Source organism: Lontra canadensis, unplaced genomic scaffold (assembly GCF_010015895.1).
Source record: "Lontra canadensis isolate GAN:19392208 unplaced genomic scaffold, GSC_riverotter_1.0 scaffold153, whole genome shotgun sequence".
NCBI classification, from domain to species: Eukaryota; Metazoa; Chordata; class Mammalia; order Carnivora; family Mustelidae; genus Lontra; species Lontra canadensis.
In genome coordinates this window covers 2,282,703-2,297,813 of record NW_022631147.1, presented here as the reverse complement: position 1 = coordinate 2,297,813, position 15,111 = coordinate 2,282,703, and the positions used below count along the sequence as shown (strand labels likewise).

General features: G+C 37.2%; 1 protein-coding gene across 5 annotated transcripts in view; it reads right to left on the bottom strand.

The window, feature by feature from the left end:
• Positions 1 to 15,111, bottom strand: part of LOC116859277 (cat eye syndrome critical region protein 2) — a 172,249-nt gene that overhangs the window by 18,430 nt on the left and 138,708 nt on the right. For 4 of the 5 annotated variants that reach the window (XM_032844394.1, XM_032844397.1, XM_032844393.1 and 1 more), the window contains 2 exons: positions 10,982 to 11,065; positions 2,781 to 2,934 (listed from right to left, as the gene is read on the bottom strand). In XM_032844394.1, coding sequence (XP_032700285.1) covers positions 2,781 to 2,934; positions 10,982 to 11,065 — 238 coding nt within the window. The remainder of the gene's footprint in view (positions 1 to 2,780; positions 2,935 to 10,981; positions 11,066 to 15,111) is intronic. The other variant, XM_032844395.1, reaches the window with a different exon arrangement.

The window sequence follows — 15,111 nt, the reverse complement described above, 5'->3', positions numbered from 1 at the left end:
CTGTTTGACTTGTGTTATTTTTACATTATTCACTTATAAACTTAAATCTATTTCTACTTTAATTAGTCAAATGCTATCAATGACTTACAATACTGTTTTTTAAAAAAATGATTTCAGGATTAAAGAAAAGTGTAACTAAATTAATGAATATCCATGAACCTAACAAACTGGCAGATTTTAACATTTTTGCTTTAGTAACTTTAGTACAGTAGTTCTGTCTAGTTGGTTGCAATATTTTGCATCTTGTAAATAGTATTACAGTACAAGTCTTTTGACATGCCTTCTTGTGCACATGTGTGAGTTCTCTGGGATGCACACCCAGCAGTGGAACTGCCCACAGTGCTTTCCAAAGGGGTACAGCTATTCTTTCACTAGTGGTGTGAGTTACACTCGCTTGGTATGATAAAACTAGCAATTCTGCCAAATTGGGAAGTACTGATAAAGAATTTTGATGCTTTCATTTGCATTTTCCTGACTGGAGTGATACTAAACATATTTCCATGTTTACTGACCATTTAGCATCCTCTTGTGTGAATTTCTTGCTTATATACTTTGCCCTTTTCCTTTGGATTATTCCATTTCTAATGGATTTAGAGAAGTGCTTTAAAGAATCTGGAGAATGTCTTTGTTGGTTATGTGTTAAAATTATCTTCTACGTTGACTTGTCTTTCCATTTTGATTACGGTGTTTATGTTATACGTAAGTTTTAAACAATTCATGTACTCAACATATCAATCTCCCTCCCTTTGTAGCTTGTGCCTTTTGTACTTAATACATTCTCAGTGCAGAGTATGCTCAAATTTCTATCTTCCTCTCCCTCTGCTCCTCCCACCCACTAAATACAAATCCTAGGGGAAAAAAAAAATCCATTATTGCTTCTGCCTTTTTTACTTACCTTCCAAGAATTCAGGAAAAATTTATTGCTGTAACTATTTTACAGTCTGTAAAAACTCTCTCTACGTTTTCCCCATGATAACTATCATTTCTGAGCTTGCTGTGTGCTAGGGAATACCTGTTTTTATTTAACCTTTCTAACAAGGTCTGCATAGCCCTAAGTGATCTGACCCCTGGTTACCTCTATGAACTCATTTCCTGCCCGTTTTCCCCTTACTTTGGTCCATACTGGCCTCCCCCTGCATATTCCTTCCTCAGGGTCTGTGCACCTGCTATTTCCTCTCCATTCCCCCATCAGATGTTCATATGGCATCTTCATTCACTTCATTATGAAATGTCACATATTCAGAAAGGGCTTTCTTGACAAGCTTATCTAAATGCCACCCATATCACGTCACTCTTTATCTCTAAACCTATTTTTCTTCACATCTTTCACCACCAGCTGTGATTCTACAGTATTTGTTTCTTCTGTCTTCCCACCACTGGAATTTAAGACCCACGAAAGGATTAGTTTCTTTTGTTTAATATCTATATTCCTAGAACAAAGCCTGGCACAGAATGGGTTCTCAAAAAATATTTGTTGACTTAAAGAACAATTAACACAGGTATTATTAATCTTCAAGGTAGAGAAACTAAACCATAAAAATAAATTTTGAATCTGTCAGTATAAAAGTCAAATGAGAACAGTGCAGCAAATAAAAACCAGACTGAGAATATAGAATCCCCTTAAAAACTACAAAAATTAAAGCCACAGTTACTGTCCTGAGGATTTAAATTTAGCATTGGAAATGAAAGCCATGAAACACTTTATAAGTAGGATATACTACATATTGTCACACAGGCTAAATTTGTAGATTAAATGCACTAAGGGTTTTATAATGAAGAAGTGATCACAGTAGGAATGGGTTACCCTATGAAGAAACAGAAGGCATCACTTAGAAATGGGAGGCAAAAAAGCACTTAATAAGGCAGAATCCTTTAAGTTTTACAGCCAAAATTTATTTAAATTTTGCACTGAGACACTGCATTAAAAAGTCAAATTCAGGTTATGTGGTTTTATTAAAAAATTTAAAACTTCAGTAAATTTACTTAAAGAAATAAATACTGGTCTGTATTCAACTAAGCAGATGATCTGTTACCGTATGATTTATTTATCAGGTTTAGCTTATAAACACAACTGCTATCTGATACATCTAGGGACAGTTATTATCTTTTGTACTAACTGCAAAGGAAAGAAAAATCTCATTACACCAAGACCAAAACCTAGACCCAAGTCTGAGAAAAATGATTTGCCCTAATAAAATTAATGGTAGTACTCCTGATATGTATAGTGCCATACTTAAAAATTTTTTAAAGATTTTTCTTTAGCACATTTCAATTGTGGTTAAAATTATTTCTATGGGGGCGCCTGGGTGGCTCAGTGGTTAAAGCCTCTGCCTTCGGCTCAGGTCATGATCTCAGGGTCCTGGGATCGAGTCCCGCATCGGGCTCTCTGCTCAGCAGAGAGCCTGCCTCCTCCTCCTCTCTCTCTCTGCCTACTTGTGATCTGTCAAATTAAAAAAAAAAAAAAAATTATTTCTATGAAACATGTCATTAATACCTCAATATTTTTTTTCCATTTCACATGCAGGATGTACACAGATGAGGGCAATAAGTACTAAGACTGACAGGAACACCAAGAATAACAAATACAGGTGCTGTAGAAGGACTGCATATACAACGAGATTGGATCCAGCAGAATACACAAGAAAGAGTGCAATTAACAAGTTATTTAAATAGAAATTGCCAGTAGCAGCTTAGATGTCCGAGAGAATCTAGCTTGATTTGGCTTTGGCCAGAGGAGGGCTATTCTCATACCACATGTACTGCTCAGAGAGCCCACATACCTTCTACGGCCTTGACCTTTTCCTCCAGCTCTCGTTTTCTCTCTTCCTTTAACATCTGCTCCTGCTCCTTCTTCTGCACTGCGAGAAGAATTTGACGTTCTTCTTCCTCCTCTTTGCGCTTCTGTTTTTCTATTCTGCTAAGCACAGGGGTCTCCTGTAAAGAGCCAATGAAGTGTATAGAGTCAATACACAAGAATGTAAGATCAGTTTTTTGCTCTAAGATCCAATTTTTACTGAATTCAATCTATTCAACAAATAGTATTGGATAGGTAGGGAGTTTATATCATAACCTCAAGTCGATTTTATCATCTATAGAATAAACGTATGGGAATATATAACTAACATTAAAACAATGGCAATTTGAAATAAGAAGTTTTGGTCCCTATGATTTACATAATTTGTAGTCTTTGGGAGGTAATCCTATGAATATGCTGGACCAGAGAAGAGAAACTGAGGAATTTGAGACACCACTATTATAGATTTAATATTTAATAAAAGTGACATCTTAAAAAGTACTCTCATCTCAATAAACTTTAAAAATGATACAAGAACCCAGGGTCACAATTTCAATGTGCAAGACTTTGAAACCTTAACATTTATACTTTACAAATAAAACAATGAATAAAACTGGGAGTTTGGTGGGAGGGGCCACTGTTTTGCCTTAAGATACAGAAAAGAAAAAGGCTACTGCATAGAAATTTGTAAAATTACTCAAGACTGGCTAGCATTCTCCCTTGTTTTTCCACACAAATGACATTAACATAAAGATTTCAGTTGGTCACTGGGAAAGTGACTGCCTAAGAAATCTAACCAAAGATAAAGGACAATAGGGCATTACTATCATAACCTATTATTTTACTCTGCATACTTTCCAATATAACTGGTTCTGAGCCATTCTGTAAACCAGAATTGTGAAGCTAGGGCTGAAATTACTTATTTTCATTTCTTCCCTTGACTTTTGTGCTGATATGAAAGCCACCTGACCTTTCAAATTCTATGAGCCTGAGTTTAAAAGTTTGTTACTACAAGGTAAAAACCTGAATGAGTAAGAAATGAGATGAAAATGAAAAACAAACAAATAAAAAACACAAACCCAAAACACCCAAATAAACCAAAAGACAAAAACCATTATCACACACCTAACACTGTAAAACTAAAGAAAGTTCCCTAAGATCTTTATCCTACAAGCAGGGCAGGCAGTTTAGATATGCTAGATACTGTTTCTGAAATGGGGAGGCTACTGACATTAAGGAAAATTCTTCTAAAGAATGTATCTCTAGATTTGCCTCCTAAATACTAGTCAAGTATCTTCTCTCCATCACACAAGTAACCCCAACCCACAAATCCTTCATTATTCCAACTTTTTGGCAACACCTTTACTCAGCTCACAAGTTATGATGGAACTATGTAATAAACCAAAACAAACTGCCTTTGCCCCTTTCAGTTGTATAGTGACTCCCAGCAGGATACGGGGAGGAGACAGAAGAAAGGTAGGCCTGGTCAAAGGTATTATTTCATCTGAATAAAATTGGAGTGCTTTCTACATATATGTCAGATGCAATCAAAAAAGAGAATAAAAAACAGGTGTACTGGCCATAAGTCATTTACACATACATAGTAAGATAATGTATATTTTGCCCCTCCCTCCAAAGGACAGCAGGTAAGAACATGTGGAATATTCTTCTTTCAATCAGTACAAGGGGATATTAAATAGTCAACATTTTAATAAGGACTAAAGAAATTCAAGCTAATAACTTATAAATGGAAGTATTAAGTCACCAGAGTCATCTGTAAATAAACATGGGAGGTGTTTCACGTTTGAAGTCAATGGAAGGGGGGAAAGGAAAAAAAAAAGATAATTAAATAAATCTTAAGAATATCTATATAATTATTATTGCAACAAATATGACAATTTATTATTCTTTTTTATTTTTTTTAAGATTTTATTTATTTATTTGACACAGAGAGAGAGATCACAAGTAGGTAGAGAGGCAGTCAGAGAGGCACAGGGGGAAGCAGGCTCCCTGCTGAGCAGAGAGCCTGATGCAGGGCTCCATCCCAGGACCCTGAGACCATGACCAGAGCCCAAGGCAGAGGCTTAACCTACTGAACCACTCAGGCGCCTGGACAATTTATTATTCTTAATATGTAAAGATATCTTACAAATCAATTAACAATAGGGGTGCCTGGGTGGCTCAGTCAGTTAAGTGTCAGCTTAGGTCTTGATCTCAGGGTTGTGCTCCTGTGTTGGGTTCCCTGCTGGGCGTGAAGCCTGCATATGATTCTCCCTTACCTTCTGTTCCCACCCCCCCATTTACACATGCTCACTCTCTCAAAACAAACAAACAAAACCAAAAACCAAAACAAAACCAAAAAACAAAACAACAAAAACCAAAACCAACACAAATCAGTTAACAATAGCCACCCACAAAAGACTAAAGTGAATACAAAATTCACAGAAGATAAAAACCACTGTTAACGAAACAGATGGGATTGGGAGGGAGACAAACCATAACAGACTCTTAATCTCATAAAACAAACTGAGGGTTGTGGGGTGGGGGGAGTTGGGAGGGTAGGGAGAGGGTGGTAGGATTATGGACATTGGGGAAGGTATGTGCTATGGTGAGTGCTGTGAAGTGTGTAAACCTGGCGATTCACAGACCTGTACCCCTGGGGCTAATAATACATTGTATGTTTATAAAAAAATAAAAAAATATTAAAACAAAAACAAAACCCACTGTTCATGATCAAAAACAAAAGTAAAATACCCTTTTCACTTACAAACTAGATAAAGATATGAAGTAATACATTTGTAAAGATGTGGTAAAATGAATGCTATCAATTGGTTGCAGCACAGGTCCCTTGGAGGACAGAGAGAGAAAGAGTGAGAGCGAGAGCGTGTGTATAATATATATATAACCCTAAACAGAGTAATTACACTTTTATGATTTTATTGTAAAAATGAAATAGAAAGGCAAAGATACTTCTCTAAGTAGGTTCGAGTCAAATTATTTAAAATGGTGAAAATTTACAAATACACTAAATGTTTAATAATAGGTAAAATTATATAGTCATCATTATAAAACCAATAGAAGTCATTATTTTCTTAAAAGATTTATTTATTTTAGAAATACGGGGCGGGGGGGAGTGTGAGTGTGCAAGCAAGTAGGAGGCGCAGATGGAGAGGGAGACAGAATCTCAGACCCCCACTGAGCACGGAGCCTGACCACAAAGAGATGGCGACCTGAGCCAAAACCAAGACCTGGATGCTCAACCAAATGATCCACCCAGGGGCCCCAAAAGAAGTTGTAGTTCTGAGGAATTTTAATGAAATATGAAAATGCTCACAATGTTAAATGAAAAACACAGATGAAAAAATAATATTCAATAAGATGCCAGTTTTGTAATAAATGCATAGAGAGAGGGCCTGAAGCAAATAGGTAAAAATGTAGGAGTAATGATTTGTGAGTTTGGAGATTACTGTGTCTTCCACTGTATTCTAATATAGTCCCCCAAGTTTTCTATAAGAGCACATAAATTCTTCAGAACTTAGAACAGTTTCTTCCCAAGTTAAACTGGAGAAATAAACTAATATGGCATATTCAAAAATAATCTAGTTTTTTTTTTTTAAAGATTTTATTTACTTATTTGACAGACAGAGATCAGAGATCACAAGCAGGCAGAGAGGCAGGCAGAGAGAGAGGGAGGAAGCAGGCTCCCTGCTGAGCAGAGAGGCCTATGCGGGGCTCAATCCCAGGACTCTTGAGATCACGACCTGAACCGAATGCAGAGGACTTAATCCACTGAGCCACCCAGGTGCCCCTAAAGTGATCTAGTTTTTATTAACTTTTTACACCCTCTGCTATATGTTCCCTGTTAAAAGTCTAAAATTAAAATATGATGTGTGAGCCTGGTGGTGGGTATTAAGGAGGGCACAAACTGCATGGAGCACTGGGTGTGGTACATAAACAACGAATCTTGGAACACTGAAAAAATAAAATAAAATAAAATAAAATAAAATAAAATAAAAAAATGTTAAAGTACCCAAAGGTTAGAACCTGTTGATTTTTAGGATGAAGTACTAAAAATTAATTACGAATAGTTTATTTTAGTAACAATGAAGCAGGAATCTTAAAGTTTAAGATAACTACAGATGTAAAAATTGCTGTAAAATCAGAGGCCCTACATCATTAAAAAATATGTAAAACTTACTCTTATATAGCTTTTTGTTAAAACTTCACATGAGATTCAAATAAAATTAACAACTTTGAAGTGTGTAACTCAGTGGCACTTAGTACATTCACAGTGTTGTGTAACCACCACCTACACTAGGTTGCAAAACATTTTTAGCACCCCAAAAGAAATTGCTGAACCCATTAACCAGCCAGTCCTTACTCCCCACTCCTCTAGCTCCTGGCAAACACCAATCTCCTCTCTGTGTGGACTTACTTGCTCTGGATACTTCACATAAATGGAGTCATATAATATCTATTTAGTTGCTTTTTTCTCCCCCCAATACATTAATATTAACATTAAGATACAGTAATTGACTAACTTAAATTTATAGCATCTTAAAAAAACTAATCAATAGCAAAAAACCAATCTCATTTAAAAAAAAAATGGGCAGAGGACCAGAATAGACATTTTTCCCAAAGACACACAGATGGTCAACAGGTACATGAAATGGTGCTCCACATTTCTAATCATCAGGGAAATGTAAACCAAAACCACAGTGAGGTGATATTGCTTCACACCAGTTAGATTGCGTATCATTAAAAAGACAAGAAATAACAAGTGTTGGCAAGGATGTGGACAAAAGGAAAACTTCATGCACTGTTGGTGGGAATGTAAATTGGTGTGTGGTTCTCTTTCATCATGTGTTATAATTTCAGCTGATTTTATCTGATGTGAATTCTCTAAATTGCATCAGATACATCTGGGAAAAAAAAAAAAAAGTCCACGTACTGCATCAAGAGAGTGTTTCAAGTTAGTATTCTCATTTCCAGCAGTACAACACCTTAGGTAAAGCCAGTGTCAAAGAACATATCACTGAAAGACAGGATTCACTGCCTGAGACACTTGGTGGTGTGTTAAACTTCAATAGTTTAAAGAACAAGTACAACCAAATGAACAAAAACAAAACAAAAAACTGAAGATAAAAAAATTCTTACACTGTTTGGCACTGCAATTTTTTTTTCTTGCTGTAAAACGGGTGATATCTAAATCTTTTATAGATTAAGAAAGAGACCTGCTAGAATCAAGGAGGGTTTTTAATGAGAAGCTAATTAGAAACACTACTTTAGAAATCCTCTGAAGTATTATAAATAGAATCTGGTTGAAGCGGTGCCCAGGACTCCCCTTCCATGCTCCCTCCTCACCCAGGGCAGGTCACCAGACACCCTGGCACCCCTGCCAATGTTAGTAGCACACTTGAGACTATACAACTACAAATAGCTCCCTAGCAGCAGTAATGTCCAGAGTCTCCTGACAAAAATAGCCAATGCAGCCCTAATCCCGAGGTTCAAAAAGACTACTTTTCCTCCCTCGTATTTTCCCCAGGAGTCACAATTAAAAGACTTTTTGAGGCAAAAAGGTTGGACACTTGGGTGACCAATATAGGTCAGGTACCCTGTCTATAAGGCTTTAATGGCCTGAAGATTTTCTGCTGCTTAAACAAATGCACAAAGCTCGTGCTGTATCTAAATTTTCTCTGGGATAACTGGGTATTGGAGTAGATACTCACGATCTCTGCAATACCATGGTTAGTTCTATCTAAAAATAAAGACAACAGAAAAAAAAAAGAAACGCTGCTAAGAATAACGAAAAGGAGAAATTCTGGTGTCTGCGGCTAAGCTCTGCTTACAGCCACGAAGAACCTTTTGGTCTGTATTCAGATTACTATGCAGTTGAAATGGACACTAGGGCATTAACGACTCAGTCCAGGGGAATGAACAGAAAATAGGAAGGAGAACTTTAAAGGAGGTGTTAACTGTCAAGGTACTGAAGAAAAGTAGAGAGGATACAACCAAACAAAAGGAACTAGAAAACCATTTGAGAACTATGGCTGGATACCAATTACCAATAACTGTTATAGGAAACAAGAGACTGGGGAGACTGAAGTTAGTCATTACAGAATTGTCAATCCAAAGGTAATTAAGTGTTGGGCAAATTTATCTACTGGTAAGAACACACCTATTGGCTGAAAAAGAGAAATAAAGGATAAATGCAAATGTATTTAAGTAAATAAAAACCTATAAACTAATTTTTTCTTTTCTTCAGGCTCAAGGTAGAATACACTGAACAATAAGATCCCTGTAATAAAGAGTCATGCTGTCACTTCAATTTTAGAGTCATGAAAACATCACTCCAAGGCACTAAGAAGGCACCATACTTCCTAAGATCACTAAACTATGTAATAGTCAATGAAACTTGAGGCTAAAAGGATTAAAAGGTTGAAAAGTATAGAGAATATGAGAACTGGCCAGCACGGAGTCTGGACTTGAGAGGGAGATAAGCAGCAATAAATAAAACCTCTGGCAAAGGAGGAGTCAGGAAATGGAGGTCTTCAAAGACTGAGGGCCCTGAGCACGAGGTGCCTTCTAGAATCTTCACAGAATGGGAAGACGGATCTGGAGAGATCGCTAGAGAGGCACTTCCACTGTCACCACCTCTCGCTTCTTTCTGGCTCCTTCCTTCAGTTCCCTCTCCTACCTGACTTCCAGCATCCAATATGGCACCACCTGCAATCCAGTTCCATAGGCCTCACTCCATTACAATCTTGCCGATTTTTCAATCTTAGTAAATCTAAGTATCAATTCTGCCCCTTCCTCCAAGTGTGTTGCTAAAGTCATTTAACTACTCTAAACTAGTTACAAAATGAAAACACCCAAAATGAAAATATAAAATGAAAATGCTAGAAAACCCATTTTATAATACATTAGTTGTTGACCCAAATATCGTGTCTTCATTAGATCTCTACTCCCACCTGATGCCCTATTTACCTTAAGAGGACAGAGGAACATCCCACGTGAACACCTAATATTTCCCAGTCCCATCAAAAGTTTGTGTCTTTAACTTCGGAGAAATGGAAGCAACTCCACTCCCTAGCAAGGCCCTGCCTCTTAGGCACATCATCTTACAAGACTCAGCCACATGCAATCCCTTTCTCATTCACGGACATTGCTCAGGTCTATGTTACATCTCCAACTATAAAAAAAGAAACTGCCACAAGCTCTCCTCGATCCTGCTTCCTCTTTACTTTTTCATGATTTGCTTTCTTTCATTGTCATATTTCTCAAAACCACAACAGGATAATCTATGAGAACTTTTATTCACTACTCATCCTCTTGCAACCTGACCCTCACACCAACCATTCTCTAATGACCTCTTCTGCCACATCCCTGCCCCATCCTCTCTTCCATTTTAGACCCACATTTCCAACAGCAGGGACTCTACTGCACTTTCCTGCTGCAAGTATACTGCTCACTAACTGATTTCTTACTTTCCACTTTTTCCTTAAAAATCATTTATCATCGTATAACCAGAGAGGTACCTTCCTAAAACAAAGATCTAATGACATAAACTCACCCCCTACTGCCTGTTTATTGAAGATAAGCTTGATAGTCAGGGAACTCCAAAATCGGATTATTTCAGCATCTTATTCCACTATATATTAAAACATATCTTACATACCAGACACAAATCCAAATATATACTGTTCTTTGACCATATGATATATTAACCTGGCTCTGTGCTTTGTTTATATTACTCTTGTATATTACTCTTCCACCACCAAAATCTAAGCCATCCTACAAGGTTCGGGAGAAATATAGCTCTGCTTGTACCAACTCCCCTTTCTTTGCAAACCACTAGTATCTTCCATCTTTGCACTCATGAAGGTCTACTACATATACATCTATTATAGTATTTATCCTTCTCATTTATACTAGATTTAACATGGATATGCTTATTGTCCCAGGAGATTAACTGTAAGATCCAAAAGAGCAAAACCTCATGTCATACTTTTTAATCCTTTCCCTTTCTAAAAATGCATCTTACATATAAGAATGCTCCATAAAGGTCTGGGATTTAAAAATTGAGGCAGAGTTAAATTAAAAAGTAGGAAAAAAAGGAATACCTGAAATAAAATGGAGCATCCTTTTGAACAATGAAAACTCCTCTCTACACTCACACACACTCACCTCTCTCTTGATGGATTTGACGGACAGGTGGTGAGACATCCACCTAGGTTGCAACTCTGCCTTTGTGCGCTGTGGACGCTTTCCCTACAGTTAGAAGTGAGGAAAAGAAAGGAAAAGACAGATTAGGGTGTTCTCAGCTACTGCTACTGCTGCTGCTGCTGCTGCCAGAAGAGTGGCCTTTAAGGCACACAGGTGATGGCTTTACCGAAGATGAGAGCCAAAGGCATCCTTTGGACAGTCAGTAAAAATGACTATTCCACTCCACAAGTAACAAGCCAGTTTATTCTCTTAAAAAAAATAAAACAAAAAACCCCTGATAGACACGAAGGGTCTCCTCTGTCAATCTTTTAACATTGGCAGGAAACTCCCTTAACTGTTTAAACATTAAAAAAAAAAAAAAGTTTTGTTTCAAATTATTAAGGTAAAGCCATGTTTTACCACCTTCTGCTGAAGGGATGGGCTCTGAGAGAGGGCATTATGAGCAGCTGGAGGTAGAACTCCCTTTAAAAGGCAGTTCAGTGGCAGTAGTGAGAAGTGAGAGGAGCTGCCCAGGCTGAGAACCAAATAGCAAGACAGAAGTGGGGAGAAAGACTCAGTGACTAGAAATCAGAGAGTTTGTCTGAGAAAATTTAAGAGCTTGAGGCAATCACTATAGGACATTTCAAGAAAGGGTATTTTTTTGTTTTTGTTTTTGTTTTATTTTTCCAAGAAAGGAGTTTTACAAATTATCCAAGAGCAATTATTTAAGGTCAGTGTAAGTTTTGGAATTTTTGTGGAATAAGCCCCACAGCTTCACCACTGTGACCTGTATGGCAGTGGTCAGCAAAGGCTTTGCAGTTGAGTAATTCTGTACCTTCAGTACCAGTATCAGCAATACCCAGGCTTGGTTTTGGCACCACTCATTCCAAAGTCTTGAGACTTAAAGAATCAGTGAGGTAAATGCACAAAGCACAGAACAAACAAACAAACAAACAAACAAAAGGCAACAAAAAATGGTGTGGTTTATACAACATAAAAACACTGCAAATCAACTGTGGTAGATTTAAAGAGAAGTTTTAGAAAGCACTCATGTTAGATTGACTAGGCCTCCATACAAATGCAAGCAATCCAACTGTCACAGTCTTTTTCACAAAAGCTACCACAGTAATTTCCTCAAATACGTCTATAAGCAACTCCTTTATGAACTTCAAGACCCCAAGAGGAAGAGCTCTTCAATTTTAAACAAATGTGAAAATTTACCATGGAACTCTCCAAAGTATTGTGGCAATTTACCACATGAGCAGTGACAAATGCCAATAGCAACTTGACCCCAAACTTCGCAAAATCAGACAAAAGTTACTAATGTGCAAAGTGGTATTCTTGCTATAGAAGGTGCATTTGTTTCCCTACAACTTTACTAAATACTCCTGTGCGAATTATCTGTACTCTTAGTCAATTCATTTGTTAAAGACCTAGTATTTGTAAGCCATCTAAATAATACAGCTTATAACATTAGCAACAAATACTTTTACTAGCCTTCATCCTCGTTTGAAAAGGCTTAACTTTTATATGGTCAGAACAGGTTTTCTGATTCTTTCATTATTTCAACGTTTAGGGGACTATTGCTACCTCTCAAGACTTATTTTATCTGTTTTGACTTTCTTTGGACTTGCATTTACTTTGGTGAGAAATATGGGTGTAGTTTTCTACTGAGGTTATCAATTATCCACAGCCGTAATCAGTGCGAAGGACCAAGTACCCATCGGTAACTAAGTACCGTGCCAGGTACACTGACAAGGTTTCTTTTGTTTAATTCCCATAAAAACTTCTGTGAAGTTAGAGCTTTCATTTTACTAATAAAAAGAAATTCAGAAAGGCACCTGGGTGACTCAGTCGGTTGAGTGTCCGACTCCTGATTTCAGCTCAGGTCATGATCTCAGAGTTGGGAGACTAAGTCCCCAGTAGGGCTCCCTGCTCAGCGAGAGTCTGCTTGTGCCTCTCCTTCTGCCCCTCCCCCAACACACTCTCTTTCTCTAAACAAGTAAATCTTTCTCTTTTTAAAGAAATATTTATGCTCATATTTTACTGGTTTCACAATATTCAATTCTGTAATTACTGTAACAAGTAAAACAGACACAAACAAGTTTGTAAAAACATTACAACTTACTACTGATGAACATGTACCTTCAATGTTCTATGCCAAGTTCAGCAAAGACTGTGAAGAGCTAATACGTTTGTACTGCCTTAAGTACATCATTTATGATAAGCTGGTCTATTGAAATGAAGGTTCTGTCAGAATGCTTCCAATATACTGACTTAAGAAATAATACACAGGGCTAGTCCTCCAACTGCTCCTACCACTTCTACCTTATAATACTTGTAGTAATACCTGAAATTTTGGAGGGAAAATTTTATTATCTTGGTATTTGGCTAAGGTTACAATAAATCTCAATTTATCCTGGTGAGTACTGACATCTAAACTTACTCTTTCCTTGCAGGAACAGAGAGATCTTAACATATTTATAGGACATATAAAAATATCTATGTACTAACAGTGTTTTGCTTTTTCTTTCTTATCTGCTCTGCACAACTCGAGTTAGTTTTACAGAATGGAAAATGTTTTGCTACTACTGTAAATGGGATTATTTTCAGTGATCTTTAAATGTCAGTATGCAGAAGAATCACCTGAAGAGTTTCTGCGACCACATATTAACAGGTAAGACTTCTAACAATTCTGACAGTTTGGGAGTGGTACACTGGCAAGAATCTGAGCTTTTAATGTAAGTGTGCAAAGTGATTCTGAAGCAGGCAATCTAGTTACACAGCACTATTACTGACTTCTAACTGTTAGACTTCTAAGCAGATTCATCATAATTCTTCCAGGTAAAATATCAGAGTATTTGAAGTATTAGAAAATATTCTAATATCTTGCCTCTTGCTCTTTTTGGCTGCATCTTTACATTGGATAAAACTTCCAAGACAACCTTATCAGTAGTATGAGCTTAGGTTTAACTGTGATGGGTTATGAATTATTCTTTTGGCTTTTACTTGTTAGCATTAAGGACTTGACATTTACTTTACCAAATGAAGAAGGTATGTTTGTTTATGTGAGAACAGGAAGCTAAGATATCTGTATCTGAATGAGAAAGGGGAGCTACCTGTTTCTGTCTTCATTTTGGATACGTTTGGAAGTTCTTTCTTCTTAAAGGATTAGAAAATTTACCTACGAATAAATCCAAATGATTCTGAAGCTCTTGATGGGATCCTTTTGTGACAACTCTTTCCTCCTAATTACTGGTCTGTTAGGATTTCTACTGCACAATTTAGATTATCTTATTTTTGTAATCAATACCTCATTTCAATGAAGTCTGCAAATTTAGAGCACTATACACCTTTGAAAATACCAAATCTAGGGCATCTGAGTGGCTCAGGCGGTTAAGTGACTGCCTTTGGCTCAGGTCATGGTCCTAGGGTCTCAGGAATCAAGCCCCATGTTGGGCTCCCTACTCATTGGGGGAGTCTGCTTCTCCCACTCCCTCTGCCCCTGCTCTTGTGTGTACTTTCTCTGTCTCTCTCACTTTCAAATAAATAAAGAACATTAAAAAAAAACCCAAAAACAAAATACCAAATCTTCTATAATTATTATTATTCGGCTTGTAATTTCATTTTCTTCAGAATTATGCTTAAGGTGTACCTTATTTTTAAATTTATTCTCTTGCAAAGAATCAACCCCTGAATTTTTTTTGCATCAAAACCATCAGGTTTATGCTAATAAGTCCCCCCCCCCCCCGGCCACCTAGTTTACCTATTCAAAAAAACCTTAGGTTGAATACCACGGTAAAAAAGTAGGGACACATGGGTGGCTCAGCTGGCTAAGCGTCGAACACTTGATTTCAGCTCAGGTCATGATCTCAGGGTCCTGGGATGGAGCCCTACATCAGGCTCCATACTCAGGGGGGAGCCTGCTTGGGACTTTTTCTCCCTGTCCCTTTGCTCTCCTCCCCACACTTGGGCACAGTCTCTCTCTAAAATAAATCAATCAATCTTTAGGTTTAAGCAGATTGGGCATATGTCTTATAGATGATTTAATGTACCATATTAGTTGTATCAATAAAGTCATATACCATGTTATGCAAGTTAATTATAAAAAC